The sequence below is a fragment of the Saccoglossus kowalevskii genome, chromosome 14 (genome assembly GCF_978046115.1).
Source record: "Saccoglossus kowalevskii chromosome 14, keSacKowa6.1, whole genome shotgun sequence".
Classification (NCBI taxonomy): Eukaryota; Metazoa; Hemichordata; class Enteropneusta; family Harrimaniidae; genus Saccoglossus; species Saccoglossus kowalevskii.
Genome location: NC_140654.1, coordinates 29,236,644 through 29,257,420, shown reverse-complemented (window position 1 = coordinate 29,257,420; position 20,777 = coordinate 29,236,644). Strand labels below are relative to the sequence as shown.

At 42.5% G+C, this 20,777-nt stretch overlaps 1 protein-coding gene across 2 annotated transcripts in view; it reads right to left on the bottom strand.

Moving 5' to 3' along the window:
- Positions 1 to 7,198: 7,198 nt before the first annotated feature.
- Positions 7,199 to 20,777, bottom strand: part of LOC102805322 (uncharacterized) — a 261,933-nt gene continuing 248,354 nt past the window's right edge. For both annotated transcript variants that reach the window (XR_014931631.1, XM_085508110.1), the window contains one exon: positions 7,199 to 8,020. Coding sequence is in view for 1 of the 2 variants with exons in the window: in XM_085508110.1 (XP_085364236.1) it covers positions 8,019 to 8,020 (2 nt within the window). In the remaining variant the exon portion in view is untranslated. The remainder of the gene's footprint in view (positions 8,021 to 20,777) is intronic.

Genomic DNA, 20,777 nt, shown 5'->3' with positions numbered 1-20,777 from the left:
ATTGGTTTATGGGTACATCTGTTTACTATGAAGAAAGCGCCGTCTTGAAAACTGTCTACCAGTTGTCAATTTTGTAGGGCAGCAGCTCAAATTTCACTACTTCAAGTTTATGCATAAATTAACACCCAGGCTAGTTGTCTGTAAGATTGCTGTAACACTATTCAACTAAAAACAATGTCCCGACGGCGTTTTGAAGATAAACATATTGTCAATCATTTGTGAAAATTTCAAAACAAAAATTCAAAGCGTCTAGGAGCTATTTTTTTAAAGTTCTAGAATGTGCACTAAAAAGAAGCTGAGATAATTGCTAATTTACATAACAATTCACACAGTAAGAAGTTTGCTAATGCTTATAATTAAAATGGCTGTTACAGTTTCAAATTGAAATGTATTGTCGTTTTGTAAATACAGTGCATGATATGGGGATCCCGTCATTTCTTTTTTTCACCATGTTTTTTTTTATTATTTATGTACAGCCTTGCTAAATCTTGCTAAGCTTTCAAAAGAGAGAATGTTTGCACCTGTTATCTATATTTTAAAATCGTTTTTGAGTATATTCCACTATTCACAATTCTACAAAATTTCAACAGTCTATAGCCAAGACTTTTTGGATAATAAAAAGCAAAAAAAAAAAAGATATTCACTCCCAAGTGCCCACGAACCTGCATCTCTACCTTAATGAACATATCTTGGCTAGTCATCATGACGTACAACGGTGAATATTAGACTTGCAGCGCAGTACATTAAAAGTGCGTTAACCTGGGATAGTTCAGATGTTACACAACACCAGTGGTTAATAAACGAACACATTTCACAACAGATTTAGTTTTACCATTCTACGTCGTCTTGACATTGGTAATTGAAATATAGTGTAATTTAGCGAAAGGACATCATTTAATTTTTTAATATATATTCTAATAATTACCAATGTGAGTACGTGTATGCGACTGTAGCAATCACGGGGAAACAGTTATGAATTAACAGTAGTCCAGATTACGTTACTCATATGTTGAGTGTTTTGCTCTAGTTGTGCGCCTATACTGTATATGTACTCTGATATCTTTATGTGATGAAATAGGGTGAACATTTCTCAGTTTATGTAAATTTATACATGATTATCTGACATTTTGTCTTAGTCATTAAATATATCAAGTTAGTATATTTTAACTCAAAATCGTGCAAGAACCATTACATAATAGTGACGATTCAACTCTAGCAATCTGATAATAATTCATCTAAACCCACTACACAAGACGATTGATACGGTACAGTTGAATGTACACAAAAACAATTGAGTGTCTGCCAATAGATACAGAGACATTGGCATTGTTTCCGTTTTGCACATTGCACGGCGTACCGTAGGTGTTTGAATCTTATCACTAAAGTAATAGTACATTCCCATACTCCCAGTCAACAAATATACTTTTTTTTCATCACCCCTATAGAAGACAGTAATAAGAGTGTAGTTGTACTCACGTATTGTTATAAATGCTGCTCACTTTGAATAATACGGAGAAGACGAGAAACACGTGTAGTTTCCATGCCATGGCGATACATTGAAAGTAGGAACGAATACTGTATTATGAAAGACCAAGCTAGCAAGGTATAAAGCATAAACGAGTCACGTATCAGTGACGTCATATATACAGTATTCCAGCGTTATCTGACTGTAATTGCAGGGATATAACATTCAGATGTGGGTTGAAAAATGCGCAGCACATTAAGAATTTAGTGAGTTTGATTAGCAAACAAGTAGACAGTACAATCATTACATAAACATATTTAAATAACTGAATCACGTACCATTAGAATAAGCAATTATTAATAACCTATTCATAGACAGTTACATCCCTGCTGCACTTCCTTGTACTTCCCATGAAAAAGTCGTACATAGAACGTAGGTAAGGTTAACACACGCTCTCTCCATATATACAATATATCCGTACCTCACCTGTTACCGTGTCAACACCATTCTTTCAGATTGCTTGGATGCCACTAGATACGTCGATGCATTGAGAAACTATAACAATTTCATTCCCCCGAACGGATGCTGAAATGTAGATGGCGCTGTAGTATACATTGAAACAAGAATTTCATTAACTTTACCATTACGCCGCACGTTATCTTTCGAATAAGAAACCTCCCCACATGGAGAAAGATACCATATCGCATTTTCGATGTCAGAATGAAAGAAAGGTTTAAACATTATGTGTCAAGTGTAGAACGAATAGTCGCATTTTGATTTGTTTGATTTTAAGTGCAAGCAATTTCCCATATTACTCGAAAACTCTTAGTGTCATTCAATATGGATTTAAAATTGTGTAATGTACACATATCTTGATATGAACATATGAAACAATAATATACAATGTAAACCGCTATATTAATACTTAACTATATTAAATATTATATATATTGAAACTTACATACTCCAGTGTCGTGACTTGATTGGTTACACGTTTTCTTCTACATCTTTGAACATGTGTGTTAACGTAGAGTCTCTCGAATTATATTTACTCAGTTTCGTGATTGAAACAGAAAGCTATACAAAACCTGGTTGGATGTATAGTATTTAGAAGTATATTACACACAACCATAGGATTCGTTTACTTTGTTATAATTTCACTTAGTCAGTTTTCTTTTACTCGCTATTATCATTTCTGGGATGTTATATGATAGCGATGTATTGCATACCAGACATATGGGATTTCTGATTAATTGTGTAGCGTTAGATAACGTATTCTCAGTGTACATTGTGTGTTGGATATCATCATATATGTTATATCTGTATTTAAAGAAATTCGACATGTTGTGTGCACATCTATATTATTGCAGCAGTCAATTGAAAATTTGTTTATCAGGTTATTCTTGAATTTTAGTTCAGACGTACGTACTCGCATTCATTGCTTTAAACCTAAAAATGACAGCCAAGCATTTTCGCAGATTCATTTTTGATTGAGCATTTATTTCAGCTGTCATTATGTTCTGCGAGATTTTCTGTTTCACAATTCGATTTTCGATGTAAAGCATTTTTTTATTAGAATAGTATAAAATGCACATCACACCTGAACTGTTTTGTATTACTATTCCCCGTTTAAATTCATAACTATTTTATTAATATTATTACTGTGTTTCCTAATGTTAATCATGTTTAGCGAACACCAAAATTGCTACTGTTGCTTAATTGCCTACAACGCCCGCCTACTCATCATTTCTGTTCATATATGTAGCAGGCTCTGAATATTTCTACGCAATAAATAAAAAAGTGGGACACTATACAAAAAAATGTTGAATACAGTTTATTTATCTTTAAGATAGGAATGCCGTGTTATCTCACCGTGGACTATCTGGAAATAACTATATGAACAGCATCACGTGGGAGAGGCGTGGATTATTAATGAATATAATCGCGATACAAGTAATACAATGCTGACGACGGTATCACGTTGTTGCCAATAGCAGTATGATACACGATAAATCATTCAAATACCCTTCAGTACAAAATCGATATTGCAAACTGGAAACAGATATTTCTGCCAATAATCATGCGCTGTCCTGTTAATAAACAAAAAAGGTGAGTTATGGTTGAAGGTGTGTGCACATGTGGGATACATTAAATAATGCAGTCTGTCCCCGTGTTCGTTTTCTGTTCTCCACCAAGACAATCCCACTAAAATTAAGCAGACTGAATCAACGACTCATGGTGCTTTAAAGGAATTAGATTTCGAAACAAACATAGTGACTATTTCGCAAATATATGGAGACGCCACTTTTAAAATCAATTTTTTATGAAATCGTCTTGTATGACCTTCAGAAACTAACCCAGCAATTGATACATCTCTCTCTTATCGATTTAAGACAGGATATATATAAATAATTCGAAGCAAGGAAAAGAAGATGAAGGAGCTGAAACAGAATTATTAATGCAACTAAAACATTCATATAAATAAGTGCAGCCAGTGCAAATTTAAAGCTACTGTGAATATTACTCATTGATATTCGTCAAAATTCGGCAAGTCACGTTTGTTTTCATGACATTGAAATGTGCATATAATATAATATAATAGAGTGATAGCAATACGTATTGTCTTATTGCAAAGTGCAATGTGCGATGTACATAACGAAGACAGACCGAATTAAAATAATTAAATATTTAAAGTTCATGAAAAACTTGCATGTCTTTGATGGCTTAGGTACATATAAATAATTTACTTATTACCATTATCCACTATACTTCTTCTTAATTAGAAAACATGAAATAAACATAAATGAGTAAATATGATTACGATCATAGCTACACTACTATATCGCTAGTTTTACTGACTGCTGTGTACCGTTAGAATTCCATTAAACAATGTAAATTGCTGTTTATTTGGTACCTTGATAGAATGTACTTACTTTACAGAAACGTGAATAAAAATAGATGTCAGAGTAAAAAAGTTTCATGACCACTCATCTCATGTGAATATAGCTCCAAGCCCTCGTATCCTTCACACCTTCAGCAATATGAAATGTACATGGAACACGGTGTTACAGATCCCCATCATTCTTACATACATTTTGTTAATATATGTATGTCAATATATCAGTGCGTCGGACATAAATCTTTAAAATGCGCTCTTAGATCTTTCCTATTAAGTTGTTGCAAATTACTGTTCCAACTGATGCAAATGTTTGTAAAATATACAGATGGAATTATAACACGAATCAAATGGGAAACATCAATACATAATTCACTTAACTCGCACAAATTCGAACTATCGAATATTTCACACGAAAGATTCAATGACTTCAAATGAATCTTTGAAAATGACCCCAGAATGCAACTTAATAGATAATACCGCAAAGTAGCGCTAAACAAAGTGTATATTATGCAAAGTAGGCCAATATTTATTCATGCGTTCGCATGCGATTTGAATATTTCTGTTGACTCGTCTCATTAGATATTCGAGTGAAAAGCTCATAAAATTGTTCACGGGATGCGGTGTTTAAGGACAATTTATCCTTCTACAGAATGTCGACAGTTCTTTTACAAGGTACTGGACTAACAAATCGCGGCTCGGATTTATTTTATGGACACAATTTGATTTATCCTATCAGACTGATTAAATTCTCTATGAGGTGTCTTTGTAAATCATTGTGTTGCAAAATACTAGTTACAATGTAGGAATTGTTGATGTTCTTCTTTGTCACTATCTTCAAACACAAAACACGTATCTTGTAAATTTCAATTGCAACAAGGTCATTACCATGTATCATAGAGGTCTTAAGAGAACCACTTGGTGGACGTTGACGTAATCAATGCCGTACTAAAGAGATACTTGTGGATGTACACAAAGCTAATATCACATAACATGCGATGTCAACACTGTGGTTCGAGTCGTTGCTATATTTTTGAAATCTGATTAGAATCTTGAAACAAGTGTGATACAAGACGCACAATTTTACGCGAAATGACACACAACATCATTCAATGAGCAGTCAGAGATAGACATAACCTCACAAAATAATAAGCTATTTGTCATTTTGTCAATAGTCCCGAGTAGATTGTCATCTAGTACCGTAATTCCTGAGGTTCGCTTGACAAAATTGGGTCTCAATAAACAGCGCCATCTACGACCGCTGTCATGTTTTTCCACTTACAAGTGTTTCTATGTATACTCTCAGACAAATAATAAATATTAGTTGTGTGGGGGTATAATGTCTGCATATATAGGCCTATATATATATCTTCCCAATTTTAAGCCAAAGTTTGGAACGAATTGTAAATAAATAAAATAAATGAATACAAAAATATTTACGTTTTATTTGATCACCAATATATGGTCTGGTCCAAATGTTATTGGAGGAGATTGATAAGGGAAACTTGTCAGCTGGTCTGTGGACCACGATATTTTACTTTCAAAATTAGAAAACTGTGGCATTTGAGGGAAACCGTTAAAATGGTTGAAAAGCTATCTTACACCAAGACGTCAATATGTTGCAATCAAAATTTTATGCGGCGTACCATAGTGATCTATACTTAGTCCTTCGCTCTTTTTAATTTATATTAATGATATACCCAATTCTTCTTTATTTTGTAATGTTAGGCTTTACGCCGACGACTCCAACCTGTTTCACTCTGTACATAAATCTAATACAATATCTCTTCATCAAACAAATTTAGAATTTGAGAAGGTAACTCAGTGGTGTGATGTCAACAACTTGACAATAAATGCAGATAAGACAAAATATATGCTGGTTGGGGTAATCAAAATATCACAGTTGAGGGCACTCTTAAGAGTATTACATTAAATGAAACTGATTATTTTTCTTTTATTCTGATGGCCAACAAACTGAGATGGAAATAAAATACATTGATGGGGTCAGGAAATAGATATGTAAATTAACTGGCAATTTTTTTAGATTTAGATTATTTGTCTAGTAATGTTGTACAATTTATTTATTTTACAACACATTATCTTTGGTAAGTATAGGCAAGCACTGTTAAATCGTATCTAAATGACGTATTTTTGATTTAGAAAAAAACTAGTTCGTCTTATAACATTCAGTATATATGATGCACATAGTACCCCTTTATTTAAAAAAAACACAACTACAAATTCTTGACATCTATAAACAGTTTGAATTCCAGGTTGGTATTTTTGTTTTTGATGCATTGCATGACAGACTTCCTTCACAGTTTTTGTATCGTATTTCTCAACAATACAATATCCACGTGATACTAGATCCAAAACATACAGCATTCTCCATCCACCAAAATTTAGAAGTAGGATGGGTCAAACCTCTATCAAGTATGTAGGCCCCAAAGGAATAATATTTCTGAAAGAGTTAAAAAGCACCACTCTAGATATACCTTTAAAAAGAATATAAAAATATCTTCTAAGTTTATATTAGCTCTTGTATTTAATTGCCGTCACAAATTGACACAAATGACAAGGGAAATGTACTATTCAAATACAAATTAGAGAAATGACATCAATAGTTACTGCTATTGCCGCTTTAAGAGAACAAACAAAAAAATCAGAATAATCTACTGAGTAGACAAATTTCTGAAAATATAATAATAAAACATTATACTATTCCACTGTTAATTTTTCATTATGAGAAAATTGGCGTGGGTGATGATGATGCATCTCATTGTCAAGCAGTGATGCTAAAGAAACGCATAGAAAATAAATCAATGATAACATTGTCATTAAATTAAGCATTTGATTATTTTATTATTATTAGTATGAATAACAGCAATAACATTAATTTCTTGATTATAATAAAAGAGTTTTGCGATGATACCGCAAACTACGTATGAAGACGGCAACACAAGATATCGACCAAAGAATACTTTGCGGTAATAACCTTATTATTTTACATCTTTCCGATCTAATCGCCTGATGTGAAAATATCCATAACTAAGCAGTATTTTAGCTGCCTTGCTATGATCTATGAATAGTTTCAAATATTTCCGCCATCTTGGAAATATCTTGTAATTAACGTTTTATATTGGAAATAGTATTTCCTAATATGGTATAATGCAGATGTCACGTGATGCAGTATAACATATGTTTCGCCATCTTGGGAATATCTTGTAATTAACGTTATATGTTTGGGAATAGTATTTCCTAATATGATAGAATGCAGATGTCACGTGATACAGTATAACATATGTTTTGCCATCTTGGAAATATCTTGTATTTTAGCATTTCATATTTGGGAATCGTATTTCCTAATATGGTACAACGCAGATGTCACGGGATACAGTAATATATGTATAGTAATACTAAATGAATACAGTGAAAACATCACATTTTGTCATCGTTATAATAGTGGTAGTTGATGGTTGTTATTGTAAATTAACAATAAACTGTGATCTGTACCAGAACAGATTGTTTGAATACATGGTTAATGTTCTTGTTATTTTCTGTATATAATTCACTTCATAGACTATCTCGGTGACTGTGTAATTACGAATTACAGCTGTGCTAGAGGTCATGGTTCTTTCGATGGTTGGACGTTGTTGATTCTGAAAAAATAACATAAATAAGTAATGTAAAAATCATAACTGAAGTGCTACGCAACTACTAATAAGTTAAAATAGAGGCAAGCCTCCCAGCCCTAAGTAAAATTCCTTCATAGCAGATAACATATATCACACAACAATTACAACATTTTCATTTTCAACTCAACAGCGTGGAGATTAATGAGGTAATATCCAAAGTTATCAACCAACGCCTAAGGTGGAAGTTGATATTTTGGATATTGCCGAGGTAGGTATACGATATCAAAAATACATAACGAACGATATATAAGGAAATGATAATCTTTGTAATGATCAAATGAGGTTAATATCAGTAAAATCTTTAAAAAGTTTGACCCCTATTGTAATCGTGCTAGTAGAATCGCGCATCAACACCTGCGATACATATATTAATTTTGTAACCTGCATGAATCTAGGCAATATGATTGGATGGATGAACAGATCGACGAATATAAATACTGTCTAGCCACGCATTTTCACGAAAATGGTAACAATAGATTACCAAGTATTTTAGGTGTTCAAGGTTATAAACATACGGCACAGAAGTTGGAAAAAAAGTGAGTGATATATTGATAATTATTAGCATTCTGACTGATCGAATGCGTGTTTCGTGGTTGGTAAAATCGGCAACTTTAGCTAGCCCACGTGTCCTGGTCGGTAATATCGGCAACTTTAGCTAGCCCGTGTGTCCTGGTCGGTAAAATCGGCAACTTTAGCTAGCCCACGTGTCCTGGACGGAAATATCGGCAACTTTAGCTAGCCCACGTGTCCTGGACGGTAATATCGGCAACCTTAGCTAGCCTACGTGTCCTGGTCTGTAATATCGGCAACTTTAGCTAGCCTACGTGTCCTGGTCGATAATGTCGGCAACTTTAGCTAGTCCGTGTGTTCTGGTCGGTAATATCGTCAACTTTAGCTAGCCTGTGTGTCCTGGTCGGTAATATCGGCAACTTAAGCTAGCCCACGTGTCCTGGTCGGTAATATCGGAAATTTTAGCTAGCCCACGTGTCCTGGTCGGTAATATCGGCAACTTTAGCTAGCCCACGTATCCTGGTCGGTAATATCGGCCAGTTTAGCTAGCCCACGTGTCTTGGTCGGTAATATCGGCAACTTTAGCTAGCCCGTGTGTCCTGGTCGGCAATATCGGCAACTTTAGCTAGTCCGTGTGTCATGGTCGGTAATGTCGTCAACTTTAGCTAGCCCGTGTGTCCTGATCGGTAATATCGGCAACTTAAGCTAGCCCACGTGTCCTGGTCGGTAATATCGGCAAGTTTAGCTAGCCTACGTGTCTTGGTCGGTAATATCGGCAAGTTTAGCTAGCCCACGTGTCCTGCTCGGTAATATCGGCACGTTTAGCTAGCCCACGTGTCTTGGTCGGTAATATCGGCAACTTTAGCTAACCCGTGTATCCTGGTCGGTAATATCGGCAACTTTAGCTAGCCTAAGTGTCCTGATCGGTAATATCGGCAACTTAAGCTAGCCCACGTGTCCTGGTCGGTAATATTGGCAAGTTTAGCTAGCCCACGTGTCTTGGTCGGTAATATCGGCAACTTTAGCTAGCCCGTGTGTCCTGATCGGTAATATCGGCAACTTTAGCTAGTCCGTGTGTCATGGTCGGTAATATCGTCAACTTTAGCTAGCCCGTGTGTCCTGATCGGTAATATCGGCAACTTAAGCTAGCCCACGTGTCCTGGTCGGTAATATCGGCAACTTTAGCTAGCCCACGTATCCTGGTCCGTAATATCGGCAACTTTAGCTAGCCCACGTGTCTTGGTCGGTAATATCGGCAACTTTAGCTAGCCCACGTGTCCTGGTCGGTAATATCGGCAATTTTAGCTAGCCCACGTGTCCTGGTCGGTAATATCGGCAACTTAAGCTAGCCCACGTGTCCTGGTCGATAATATCGGCAACTTTAGCTAGCCCACGTGTCTTGGTCGGTAATATCGGCAACTTTAGCTAGCCTACGTATCCTGGTCGATAATATCGATAACTTTAGCTAGCCCATGTGTCCTGGTCGGTAATATCGGCAACTTAAGCTAGCCCATGTGTCCTGGTCGGTAATATCGGCAACTTTAGCTAGCCCACGTGTCCTGGTCGGTAATATCGGCAACTTTAGCTAGCCCACGTGTCCTGGTCGGTAATTATGGCAACTTCAGCTAGCCCACGTGTCCTGGTCGGTAATATCGACAACTTCAGCTAGTGCAAGTATACTGGTCGGTAATATCGGCAACTTTAGCTAGCCTACGTGTCTTGGTCGGTAATATGAGCAACTTTAGCTAGCCCACGTGTCCTGTTCTGTAATATCGGCAACTTTAGCTAGCCTACGTGTCCTGGTCGGTAATATCGGCAACTATAGCTAGCCTACGTATCCTAGTCGATAATATCGGCAACTTTAGCTAGCCTGTGTGTCCTGGTCGGTAATATCGGCAACTTTAGTTAGCCCACGTGTCCTGGTCGGTAATATCGGCAACTTTAGCTAGCCTGTGTGTCCTGGTCGGTAATATCGGCAACTTGAGTTAGCCTACGTATCCTGGTCGATAATATCGGTAACTTTAGCTAGCCCATGTGTCCTGGTCGGTAATATCGGCAATTTTAGCTAGCCCACGTGTCCTGGTCGGTAATATCGGCAACTTAAGCTAGCCCACGTGTCCTGGTCGATAATATCGGCAACTTTAGCTAGCCCACGTGTCTTGGTCGGTAATATCGGCAACTTTAGCTAGCCTACGTATCCTGGTCGATAATATCGATAACTTTAGCTAGCCCATGTGTCCTGGTCGGTAATATCGGCAACTTAAGCTAGCCCATGTGTCCTGGTCGGTAATAGCGGCAACTTTAGCTAGCCTACGTGTCTTGGTCGGTAATATCTGCAACTTTAGCTAGCCTGTGTGTCCTGGTCGGTAATATCGGCAACTTAAGCTAGCCGACGTGTCCTGGTCGGTAATATCGGCAATTTTAGCTAGCCCACGTGTCCTGGTCGGTAATATCGGCAACTTTAGCTAGCCCACGTATCCTGGTCGGTAATATCGGCAAGTTTAGCTAGCCCACGTGTCTTGGTCGGTAATATCGGCAACTTTAGCTAGCCCGTGTGTCCTGGTCGGCAATATCGGCAACTTTAGCTAGTCCGTGTGTCATGGTCAGCAATGTCGTCAACTTTAGCTAGCCCGTGTGTCCTGATCGGTAATATCGGCAACTTAAGCTAGCCCACGTGTCCTGGTCGGTAATATCGGCAAGTTTAGCTAGCCTACGTGTCTTGGTCGGTAATATCGGCAAGTTTAGCTAGCCCACGTGTCCTGGTCGGTAATATCGGCAAGTTTAGCTAGCCCACGTGTCTTGGTCGGTAATATCGGCAACTTTAGCTAACCCGTGTATCCTGGTCGGTAATATCGGCAACTTTAGCTAGCCTAAGTGTCCTGGTCGGTAATATCGGCAACTTAAGCTAGCCCACGTGTCCTGGTCGGTAATATTGGCAAGTTTAGCTAGCCCACGTGTCTTGGTCGGTAATATCGGCAACTTTAGCTAGCCCGTGTGTCCTGATCGGTAATATCGGCAACTTTAGCTAGTCCGTGTGTCATGGTCGGTAATATCGTCAACTTTAGCTAGCCCGTGTGTCCTGATCGGTAATATCGGAAACTTAAGCTAGCCCACGTGTCCTGGTCGGTAATATCGGCAACTTTAGCTAGCCCACGTATCCTGGTCCGTAATATCGGCAACTTTAGCTAGCCCACGTGTCCTGATCGGTAATATCGGCAACTTTAGCTAGCCCACGTATCCTGGTCCGTAATATCGGCAACTTTAGCTAGCCTAAGTGTCCTGATCGGTAATATCGGCAACTTAAGCTAGCCCACGTGTCCTGGTCGGTAATATTGGCAAGTTTAGCTAGCACACGTGTCTTGGTCGGTAATATCGGCAACTTTAGCTAGCCCGTGTGTCCTGATCGGTAATATCGGCAACTTTAGCTAGTCCGTGTGTCCTGATCGGTAATATCGGCAACTTAAGCTAGCCCACGTGTCCTGGTCGGTAATATCGGCAACTTTAGCTAGCCCACGTATCCTGGTCCGTAATATCGGCAACTTTAGCTAGCCCACGTGTCTTGGTCGGTAATATCGGCAACTTTAGCTAGCCCACGTGTCCTGGTCGGTAATATCGGCAATTTTAGCTAGCCCACGTGTCCTGGTCGGTAATATCGGCAACTTAAGCTAGCCCACGTGTCCTGGTCGATAATATCGGCAACTTTAGCTAGCCCACGTGTCTTGGTCGGTAACATCGGCAACTTTAGCTAGCCTACGTATCCTGGTCGATAATATCGATAACTTTAGCTAGCCCATGTGTCCTGGTCGGTAATATCGGCAACTTAAGCTAGCCCATGTGTCCTGGTCGGTAATAGCGGCAACTTTAGCTAGCCCACGTGTCCTGGTCGGTAATATCGGCAACTTTAGCTAGCCCACGTGTCCTGGTCGGTAATTACGGCAACTTCAGCTAGCCCACGTGTCCTGGTCGGTAATATCGACAACTTCAGCTAGTGCAAGTATACTGGTCGGTAATATCGGCAACTTTAGCTAGCCTACGTGTCTTGGTCGGTAATATCAGCAACTTTAGCTAGCCCACGTGTCCTGTTCTGTAATATCGGCAACTTTAGCTAGCCTACGTGTCCTGGTCGGTAATATCGGCAACTATAGCTAGCCTACTTATCCTGGTCGATAATATCGGCAACTTTAGCTAGCCTGTGTGTCTTGGTCGGTAATATCGGCAACTTTAGTTAGCCCACGTGTCCTGGTCGGTAATATCGGCAACTTTAGCTAGCCTGTGTGTCCTGGTCGGTAATATCGGCAACTTGAGTTAGCCTACGTATCCTGGTCGATAATATCGGTAACTTTAGCTAGCCCATGTGTCCTGGTCGGTAATATCGGCAACTTTAGCTAGCCTACGTATCCTGGTCGGTAATATCGGCAACTTTAGCTAGCCCACGTGTCCTGGTCGGTAATATCGGAAACTTTAGCTAGCCCACGTGTCCTGGTCGGTAATTACGGCAACTTCAGCTAGCCCACGTGTCCTGGTCGGTAATATCGACAACTTCAGCTCGTGCAAGTATACTGGTCGGTAATATCGGCAACTTTAGCTAGCCTACGTGTCTTGGTCGGTAATATCTGCAACTTTAGCTAGCCTGTGTGTCCTGGTCGGTAATATCGGCAACTTAAGCTAGCCGACGTGTCCTGGTCGGTAATATCGGAAATTTTAGCTAGCCCACGTGTCCTGGTCGGTAATATCGGCAACTTTAGCTAGCCCACGTATCCTGGTCGGTAATATCGGCAAGTTTAGCTAGCCCACGTGTCTTGGTCGGTAATATCGGCAACTTTAGCTAGCCCGTGTGTCCTGGTCGGCAATATCGGCAACTTTAGCTAGTCCGTGTGTCATGGTCGGCAATGTCGTCAACTTTAGCTAGCCCGTGTGTCCTGATCGGTAATATCGGCAACTTAAGCTAGCCCACGTGTCCTGGTCGGTAATATCGGCAAGTTTAGCTAGCCTACGTGTATTGGTCGGTAATATCGGCAAGTTTAGCTAGCCCACGTGTCCTGGTCGGTAATATCGGCAAGTTTAGCTAGCCCACGTGTCTTGGTCGGTAATATCGGCAACTTTAGCTAACCCGTGTATCCTGGTCGGTAATATCGGCAACTTTAGCTAGCCTTAGTGTCCTGGTCGGTAATATCGACAACTTAAGCTAGCCCACGTGTCCTGGTCGGTAATATTGGCAAGTTTAGCTAGCCCACGTGTCTTGGTCGGTAATATCGGCAACTTTAGCTAGCCCGTGTGTCCTGATCGGTAATATCGGCAACTTTAGCTAGTCCGTGTGTCATGGTCGGTAATATCGTCAACTTTAGCTAGCCCGTGTGTCCTGATCGGTAATATCAGTAACTTAAGCTAGCCCACGTGTCCTGGTCGGTAATATCGGCAACTTTAGCTAGCCCACGTATCCTGGTCCGTAATATCGGCAACTTTAGCTAGCCCACGTGTCTTGGTCGGTAATATCGGCAACTTTAGCTAGCCCACGTGTCCTGGTCGGTAATATCGGCAATTTTAGCAAGCCCACGTGTCCTGGTCGGTAATATCGGCAACTTAAGCTAGCCCACGTGTCCTGGTCGATAATATCGGCAACTTTAGCTAGCCCACGTTTCTTGGTCGGTAATATCGGCAACTTTAGCTAGCCTACGTATCCTGGTCGATAATATCGATAACTTTAGCTAGCCCATGTGTCCTGGTCGGTAATATCGGCAACTTTAGCTAGCCTACGTATCCTGGTCGATAATATCGGCAACTTTAGCTAGCCCGTGTGTCCTGGTCGGTAATATCGGCAACTTTAGCTAGCCCACGTGTCCTGGTCGGTAATATCGGCAACTTTAGCTAGCCCACGTGTCCTGGTCGGTAATTACGGCAACTTCAGCTAGCCCACGTGTCCTGGTCGGTAATATCGACAACTTCAGCTAGTGCAAGTATACTGGTCGGTAATATCGGCAACTTTAGCTAGCCTACGTGTCTTGGTCGGTAATATCAGCAACTTTAGCTAGCCCACGTGTCCTGGTCTGTAATATCGGCAACTTTAGCTAGCCTACGTGTCCTGGTCGGTAATATCGGCAACTATAGCTAGCCTACGTATCCTGGTCGACAATATCGGCAACTTTAGCTAGCCCGTGTGTCCTGGTCGGTAATATCGGCAACTTTAGCTAGCCCACGTGTCCTGGTCGGTAATATCGGCAACTTTAGCTAGCCCACGTGTCCTGGTCGGTAATATCGGCAACTTGAGTTAGCCTACGTATCCTGGTCGATAATATCGGTAACTTTAGCTAGCCCATGTGTCCTGGTCGGTAATATCGGCAACTTTAGCTAGCCTACGTATCCTGGTCGGTAATATCGGCAACTTTAGCTAGCCCACGTGTCCTGGTCGGTAATATCGGCAACTTTAGCTAGCCCACGTGTCCTGGTCGGTAATTACGGCAACTTCAGCTAGCCCTCGTGTCCTGGTCGGTAATATCGACAACTTCAGCTAGTGCAAGTATACTGGTCGGTAATATCGGCAACTTTAGCTAGCCTACGTGTCTTGATCGGTAATATCAGCAACTTTAGCTAGCGCACGTGTCCTGGTCTGTAATATCGGCAACTTTAGCTAGCCCGTGTGTCCTGGTCCGTAATATCGGCAACTTTAGCTAGCCTACGTGTCCTGGTCGGTAATATCGGCAACTTTAGCTAGCCCGTGTGTCCTTGTCGGTAATGTCGGCAACTTCAGATAGCCCGTGTGTCTTGGTCGCTAATATCGGCAACTTAAGCTAGCCCAAGTGTTCTGGTCGGTAATATCGATAACTTTAGCTAGCACGTGTGTCCTGGTCCGTAATATCGGCAACTTTAGCTAGCCTACGTTTCCTGGTTGGTAATATCGGCAACTTTAGCTAGGCCGTGTGTCCTTCTCGGTAATATCGGCAACTTCAGCTAGCCCGTGATTCTTGGTCGCTAATATCGTCAACTTAAGCTAGCCCACGTGTCCTGGTCGGTAACATCGGTAACATAAGCTAGCCTACGTGTCCTGGTCGGTAATATCGGCAACTTTAGTTTCGCCTGTGTGTCCTGGACGGTAATATCGGCAACTTTAGCTAGCCTACGTGTCTTGGTCGGTAATATCAGCAACTTTAGCTAGCCCACGTGTCCTGGTCTGTAATATCGGCAACTTTAGCTAGCCTACGTGTCCTGGTCGGTAATATCGGCAACTATAGCTAGCCTACGTGTCCTGGTCGATAATATCGGCAACTTTAGCTAGCCCGTGTGTCCTGGTCGGTAATATCGGCAACTTTAGCTAGCCCACGTGTCCTGGTCGGTAATATCGGCAACTTTAGCTAGCCCACGTGTCCTGGTCGGTAATATCGGCAACTTGAGTTAGCCTACGTATCCTGGTCGATAATATCGGTAACTTTAGCTAGCCCATGTGTCCTGGTCGGTAATATCGGCAACTTTAGCTAGCCTACGTATCCTGGTCGGTAATATCGGCAACTTTAGCTAGCCCACGTGTCCTGGTCGGTAATATCGGCAACCTTAGCTAGCCCACGTGTCTTGGTCGGTAATTACGGCAACTTCAGCTAGCCCTCGTGTCCTGGTCGGTAATATCGACAACTTCAGCTAGTGCAAGTATACTGGTCGGTAATATCGGCAACTTTAGCTAGCCTACGTGTCTTGGTCGGTAATATCAGCAACTTTAGCTAGCGCACGTGTCCTGGTCAGTAATATCGGCAACTTTAGCTAGCCCGTGTGTCCTGGTCCGTAATATCGGCAACTTTAGCTAGCCTACGTGTCCTGGTCGGTAATATCGGCAACTTTAGCTAGCCCGTGTGTCCTTGTCGGTAATGTCGGCAACTTCAGCTAGCCCGTGTGTCTTGGTCGCTAATATCGGCAACTTAAGCTAGCCCACGTGTCCTGGTCGGTAATATCGACAACTTAACTAGCCCGTGTGTCCTGGTCCGTAATATCGGCAACTTTAGCTAGCCTACGTTTCCTGGTTGGTAATATCGGCAACTTTAGCTAGGCCGTGAGTCCTTCTCGGTAATATCGGCAACTTCAGCTAGCCCGTGATTCTTGGTCGCTAATATCGGCAACTTAAGCTAGCCCACGTGTCCTGGTCGGTAACATCGGTAACATAAGCTAGCCTACGTGTCCTGGTCGGTAATATCGGCAACTTTAGTTTAGCCTGTGTGTCCTGGACGGTAATATCCGCAACTTTAGCTAGCCTACGTGTCCTGGTCGGTAATATTAGCAACTTTAGCTAGCCCGTGTGTCCTGGTCGGTAATATCGGCAACTTTAGCTAGCCCACGTGTCCTGGTCGGTAATATAGGCAACTTTAGCTAGCCCAGTGTCCTGGTCGGTAATATCGGCAACTTGAGTTAGCCTACGTATCCTGGTCGATAATATCGGTAACTTTAGCTAGCCCATGTGTCCTGGTCGGTAATATCGGCAACTTTAGCTAGCCTACGTATCGTGGTCGGTAATATCGGCAACTTTAGCTAGCCCACATGTCCTGGTCGGTAATATCGGCAACTTTAGCTAGCCCACGTGTCTTGGTCGGTAATTACGGCAACTTCAGCTAGCCCTCGTGTCCTGGTCGGTAATATCGACAACTTCAGCTAGTGCAAGTATACTGGTCGGTAATATCGGCAACTTTAGCTAGCCTACGTGTCTTGGTCGGTAATATCAGCAACTTTAGCTAGCGCACGTGTCCTGGTCAGTAATATCGGCAACTTTAGCTAGCCCGTGTGTCCTGGTCCGTAATATCGGCAACTTTAGCTAGCCTACGTGTCCTGGTCGGTAATATCGGCAACTTTAGCTAGCCCGTGTGTCCTTGTCGGTAATGTCGGCAACTTCAGCTAGCCCGTGTGTCTTGGTCGCTAATATCGGCAACTTAAGCTAGCCCACGTGTCCTGGTCGGTAATATCGACAACTTTAGCTAGCCCGTATGTCCTGGTCCGTAATATCGGCAACTTTAGCTAGCCTACGTTTCCTGGTTGGTAATATCGGCAACTTTAGCTAGGCCGTGTGTCCTTCTCGGTAATATCGGCAACTTCAGCTAGCCCGTGATTCTTGGTCGCTAATATCGTCAACTTAAGCTAGCCCACGTGTCCTGGTCGGTAACATCGGTAACATGAGCTAGCCTACGTGTCCTGGTCGGTAATATCGGCAACTTTAGTTTAGCCTGTGTGTCCTGGACGGTAATATCGGCAACTTTAGCTAGCCTACGTGTCCTGGTCGGTAATATTAGCAACTTTAGCTAGCACACGTGTCCCGGTCTGTAATATCGGCAACTTTAGCTAGCCTACGTGTCCTGGTCGATAATGTCGGCAACTTTAGCTAGTCCGTGTGTTCTGGTCGGTAATATCGTCAACTTTATCTAGCCTGTGTGTCCTGGTCGGTAATATCGGCAACTTTAGCTAGCCCACGTGTCCTGGTCGGTAATATCGGCAATTATAGCTAGCCCACGTGTCCTGGTCGGTAATATCGGCAACTTTAGCTAGCCCACGTAACCTGGTCGGTAATATCGGCAAGTTTAGCTAGCCCACGTGTCTTGGTTGGTAATATCGGCAACTTTAGCTAGCCCGTGTGTCCTGGTCGGTAATATCGGCAACTTTATCTAGTCAGTGTGTCATGGTCGGTAATATCGTCAACTTTAGCCTGCCCGTGTGTCCTGATCGGTAATATCGGCAACTTAAGCTAGCCCACGTGTCCTGGTCGGTAATATCGGCAACTTTAGCTAGCCCACGTATCCTGGTCCGTAATATCGGCAACTTTAGCTAACCCACGTGTCTTGGTCGGTAATATCGGCAACTTTAGCTAGCCCACGTGTCCTGGTCGGTAATATCGGCAATTTTAGCTAGCCCACGTGTTCTGGTCGGTAATATCGGCAATTTAAGCTAGCCCACGTGTCCTGGTCGGTAATATCGGCAACTTTAGCTAGCCCACGTGTCCTGGTCGGTAATATCGGCAACTTAAGCTAGCCCACGTGTCCTGGTCGGTAATATCGGCAACTTGAGCTAGCCTACGTATCCTGGTCGATAATATCGGTAACTTTAGCTAGCCCATGTGTCCTGGTCGGTCATATCGGCAACTTTAGCTAGCCTACGTATCCTGGTCTATAATATCGGCAACTTTAGCTAGCCCGTGTGTCCTGGTCGGTAATATCGGCAACTTTAGCTAGCCCACATGTCCTGGTCGGTAATATCGGCAACTTTAGCTAGCCCACGTGTCCTGGTCGGTAATTACGGCAACTTCAGCTAGCCCACGTGTCCTGGTCGGTAATATCGACAACTTCAGCTAGTGCAAGTATACTGGTCGGTAATATCGGCAACTTTAGCTAGCCTACGTGTCTTGGTCGGTAATATCAGCAACTTTAGTTAGCCCACGTGTTCTGGTCGGTAATTACGGCAACTTCAGCTAGCCCACGTGTCCTGGTCGGTAATATCGACAACTTCAGCTAGTGCAAGTATACTGGTCGGTAATATCGGCAACTTTAGCTAGCCTACGTGTCTTGGTCGGTAATATCAGCAACTTTAGCTAGCCCACGTGTCCTGGTCTGCAATATCGGCAACTTTAGCCAGCCCGTGTGTCGTGGTCCGTAATATCGGCAACTTTAGCTAGCCTACGTGTCCTGGTCGGTAATATCGGCAACTTTAGCTAGCCTACGTATCCTGGTCGATAATATCGGCAACTTTAGCTAGCCCGTGTGTCCTGGTCCGTAATATCGGCAACTTTAGCTAGCCTACGTGTCCTGGTCGGTAATATCGGCAACTTTAGCTAGCCCGTGTGTCCTTGTCGGTAATGTCGGCAACTTCAGCTAGCCCGTGTGTCTTGGTCGCTAATATCGGCAACTTAAGCTAGCCCAAGTGTCCTGGTCGGTAATATCGACAACCTTAGCTAGCCCGTGTGTCCTGGTCCGTAATATCGGCAACTTTAGCTAGCCTACGTTTCCTGCTTGGTAATATCGGCAACTTTAGCTAGGCCGTGTGTCCTTCTCGGTAATATCGGCAACTTCAGCTAGCCCGTGATTCTTGGTCGCTAATATCGTCAACTTAAGCTAGCCCACGTGTCCTGGTCGGTAACATCGGTAACATAAGCTAGCCTACGTGTCCTGGTCGGTAATATCGGCAACTTTAGTTTCGCCTGTGTGTCCTGGACGGTAATATCGGCAACTTTAGCTAGCCTACGTGTCTTGGTCGGTAATATCAGCAACTTTAGCTAGCCCACGTGTCCTGGTCTGTAATATCGGCAACTTTAGCTAGCCTACGTGTCCTGGTCGGTAATATCGGCAACTATAGCTAGCCTACGTATCCTGGTCGATAATATCGGCAACTTTAGCTAGCCCGTGTGTCCTGGTCGGTAATATCGGCAACTTTAGCTAGCCCACGTGTCCTGGTCGGTAATATAGGCAACTTTAGCTAGCCCACATGTCCTGGTCGGTAATATCGGCAACTTTAGCTAGCCCACGTGTCTTGGTCGGTAATTACGGCAACTTCAGCTAGCCCTCGTGTCCTGGTCGGTAATATCGACAACTTCAGCTAGTGCAAGTATACTGGTCGGTAATATCGGCAACTTTAGCTAGCCTACGTGTCTTGGTCGGTAATATCAGCAACTTTAGCTAGCGCACGTGTCCTGGTCAGTAATATCGGCAACTTTAGCTAGCCCGTGTGTCCTGGTCCGTAATATCGGCAACTTTAGCTAGCCTACGTGTCCTGGTCGGTAATATCGGCAACTTTAGCTAGCCCGTGTGTCCTTGTCGGTAATGTCGGCAACTTCAGCTAGCCCGTGTGTCTTGGTCGCTAATATCGGCAACTTAAGCTAGCCCACGTGTCCTGGTCGGTAATATCGACAACTTTAGCTAGCCCGTATGTCCTGGTCCGTAATATCGGCAACTTTAGCTAGCCTACGTTTCCTGGTTGGTAATATCGGCAACTTTAGCTAGGCCGTGTGTCCTTCTCGGTAATATCGGCAACTTCAGCTAGCCCGTGATTCTTGGTCGCTAATATCGTCAACTTAAGCTAGCCCACGTGTCCTGGTCGGTAACATCGGTAACATGAGCTAGCCTACGTGTCCTGGTCGGTAATATCGGCAACTTTAGTTTAGCCTGTGTGTCCTGGACGGTAATATCGGCAACTTTAGCTAGCCTACGTGTCCTGGTCGGTAATATTAGCAACTTTAGCTAGCACACGTGTCCCGGTCTGT